The sequence below is a fragment of the Vigna radiata genome, chromosome 9, assembly GCF_000741045.1.
Source record: "Vigna radiata var. radiata cultivar VC1973A chromosome 9, Vradiata_ver6, whole genome shotgun sequence".
Lineage (NCBI taxonomy): Eukaryota > Viridiplantae > Streptophyta > Magnoliopsida > Fabales > Fabaceae > Vigna > Vigna radiata.
In genome coordinates, this window is record NC_028359.1 from 12832198 (window position 1) to 12835878 (window position 3681).

General features: G+C 37.3%; 1 protein-coding gene across 1 annotated transcript; it reads left to right on the forward strand.

The window, feature by feature from the left end:
• The first annotated feature begins 297 nt into the window (after positions 1 to 297).
• On the forward strand, positions 298 to 2891 carry LOC106773375 (pre-mRNA-splicing factor SYF1-like). The gene is made up of 4 exons (XM_014660072.1): positions 298 to 1738; positions 1845 to 2029; positions 2111 to 2281; positions 2409 to 2891. The coding sequence occupies exons 1-4, from the start codon at positions 298 to 300 to the stop codon at positions 2889 to 2891; spliced, it is 2280 nt and encodes a 759-aa protein (XP_014515558.1).
• The last annotated feature ends 790 nt before the right edge of the window (positions 2892 to 3681 follow it).

Genomic DNA, 3681 nt, shown 5'->3' on the forward strand with positions numbered 1-3681 from the left:
TATTTATATTTTATTTTATTTATATTTTATTTTATTCATATTTTATTGAGTGTATTATCACTTTAAGAAAAAAGTATGTATGTTATATAATCAATAATATTTGATAAAATATTAATTAAAGATATTTAATAATTAATGAGAATTTAAGATAAATCTATTTATATTTTATTTTGTTTATTTATTATGATGTTTGAAGTTATAAATATGAAACCAAAGTCAAAACTCAAGCAAAATCACGTTGAAGACAGATATTCGAAAAACAGTAGCTAATTAGTTAAGGTTTTACAGAGAGTGTAAATGGCGATTGCGCAAGATTTTTATCCCTCAGAAGACGAGCTTTTCTACGAAGAGGAGTTGCTTCGAAACCCTTTCAGCCTTAAGATATGGTGGCGTCACCTAATTGCGCGTTCGGAAGCTCCGTTCAAGAAGCGCTTCGTGATTTACGAGCGGGCACTGAAGGCGCTACCCGGAAGCTACAAGCTGTGGCACGCGTACCTCCGCGAGCGCCTCGATCTCGTTCGCAACCTCCCCGTCACTCACTCTCAATACGATACCCTCAATAATACCTTCGAGCGTGCATTAGTCACCATGCACAAGATGCCGCGAATTTGGATTATGTATCTGCAAACCCTAACCAATCAGAAATTGGTTACTCGAACTCGCAGGACCTTCGACAGGGCTCTCAGCGCCCTCCCCGTCACCCAGCACGACCGTATCTGGGAACCTTATCTTGTGTTCGTGAGCCAGAAGGGTATTCCTATTGAGACTTCTCTTCGGGTTTATTGCAGGTATTTGAAGTATGATCCTTCTCACATTGAGGATTTTATTGAATTTTTGCTTAATTCGAGTCTCTGGCAAGAGGCTTCTGAGAGGTTGGCTTCTGTCCTCAATGATGACCAGTTTTACTCCATTAAGGGTAAGACCAAGCACCGGCTTTGGTTGGAGTTATGTGATTTGCTCACTCGCCATGCCAATGAGGTTTCTGGGTTGAATGTGGAGGCTATCATTAGGGGTGGGATTAGGAAGTTCACTGATGAGGTGGGTAGGCTTTGGACTTCGCTTGCAGAGTATTACATTAGGAGGGGTTTGCATGAGAAGGCTAGGGATGTGTTTGAGGAGGGTTTGTCTACTGTTATCACGGTTAGGGATTTTAGTGTTATATTTGATTCTTACTCGCAGTTTGAAGAGAGCATGCTTGCTTACAAGATGGAGGAAGAAGATGATGAGGGTGAGGAAAATGGCTTTGAGGAAGTGGATTTTGAGAGGAAGATTTTGCATGGGTTTTGGTTGAATGACAAGAATGACAAAGACTTGAGGTTAGCTCGGTTTGATTACCTTATGGAGAGGAGGCTGGAATTGGCTAACAGCGTGCTTTTGCGTCAAAATCCTCATAATGTAGAACAGTGGCACAGGAGGGTGAAGCTTTTTGAAGGGAATCCTACCAAGCAGATACTGACTTACACTGAAGCGGTGAGGACGATTGATCCCATGAAGGCAGTGGGAAAGCCTCACACTTTGTGGGTTGGGTTTGCTAAATTGTATGAACAGCACAAAGATCTTGCCAATGCCCGTGTCATATTTGAAAAGGCAGTGCAGATGAACTACAAAACTGTCGATAATCTGGCTAGTGTCTGGTGTGAGTGGGCTCAAATGCTTTTAAAGCATAAAAATGTCAAAGGAGCACTCGAGCTGATGAGACGGGCTACAGCTGAGCCGTCAGTTGAGGTGAAGCGAAAAGGTACCCTCAGCTATCATGGTTTGTAAATGTTGTGTCTGTTTCTTGTTTCCATTCAGTGTTATGGAGAGTGGACTAACTTTTCAATTTCCTTTTGCCTTATTTTTAGTGGCTGCGAATGGGAATGAACCAGTCCAGATGAAGCTACATAAATCCTTGAGATTGTGGACATTTTATGTTGATTTGGAGGAAAGCCTAGGTTCTTTGGAATCTACACGTGCTGTTTATGAGCGAATTTTGGATTTACGAATAGCCACACCACAAATAATAATCAATTATGCAAACTTTTTGGAGGTAGGTTGTACTTTTTTTGCACTTTTAGATTTTCTGAGCTAATTTTGGTTTATCGACAATTTCTTTCATTTATTTATGCAGGAACATAAGTACTTTGAAGATGCTTTTAAAGTTATTGAAAGAGGAGTAAAGATCTTTAAGTACCCTCATGTTAAAGACATATGGGTTACTTATCTCTCTAAATTTGTGAAGAGATATGGAAAGAATAAATTGGAGCGAGCAAGAGAATTATTTGAAAATGCAGTTGAATCGGTATGCACAATTTTTTTATTGATAGATTTCCAAGATCTAAGCGTTCTTTAAGTACAATTTCTGCACAAGTTTTACTTTTGAATTCTTTTAATGGATTTCAATTCTAACCTAATCCGTCTTCAAGCAGGCTCCAGCTGATCAAGTGAAGCCACTTTACCTGCAATATGCCAAGCTGGAAGAGGACTATGGTCTAGCCAAAAGAGCTATGAAGGTTTATGATGAAGCAACTAAGGCTGTTCCTAACAATGAGAAGTTAAGCATGTATGAGATATACATTTCTCGTGCAGCTGAGATATTTGGTGTCTCCAAAACAAGAGAGATCTATGAGCAGGCAATTCAATCTGGTCTCACAGATAAGGATGTCAAAACCATGTGTTTGAAGTATGGTGAGATGGAAAAAAGCTTAGGTGAAATTGACCGGGCCCGTGCAGTATATGTATTTGCATCTCAGTATGCAGATTCTGAGTTTTGGAATAAGTGGCATGAGTTTGAGGTTCAGCATGGAAATGAAGATACTTTCAGAGAAATGCTTCGTATTAAGCGAAACATCTCTTTAAGCTACAACCAGAGCAATTCCAACCTTAAAAAAAGGAAATATGAAAGTTTGTAACAAATAGAAACAATTACATAAAAAAAGTTTATTTGTATTTTAAAAGTTGAAAATAGAAAGAGAAATGGTTTTTTTGTCACAATTCCACAGAGGGTAACAACTATCCTTTAATGAAATTTGATTCTTCTAATGGCATCGAAGTACACTATGTTTACATCAATAAGAAAATGCATCCAGGAAATTTCATTCAACTCAATTAATCCAACATCTATCTAATTAATACTGAACTGCAGAAGTCATTCTCAGGAGAGAATGATCCCTTCTCACAATATGAATTCTTCATTCACTAAGGGTAATATAATTCAAGGCAGAACTACTTGTATAAAATCCAAAGATAAAAACTAGAAAGTGAAGAAGATCAGACAAACACGAGAGCTCCAAAATTTCATTACTCAGCCCAGATTGATAGAAAGTAACATGCAGTAGAACCTAGTCTCAAAATTCAAAACAAATTTAGCAAAAAATAAAAATAAATAAAGTTGGTTGTAAGATCATAGTTTGCTTTGCATTCTGTTGAATATAGTGAATACTATCTAACACATTTCCTATACCATTCATGATCCATGCTAGAAAATACTAAAATTAGGCCAGAGAGACTTTTATACTAAAACTTTTAGTCGGTGTACAGGACACTGTTAAAAATAAAATAAGATATACAAAACTTAAGAATTTAAAAAGAACATTTGTTACCATTTTTAAAACTAAGAAACGAGAAATCTTTAGTAATTTATCTTCAACACTTTGCATCGATTCATCACCGAAATTTCATCATTTTCCAACAAGCAAACTT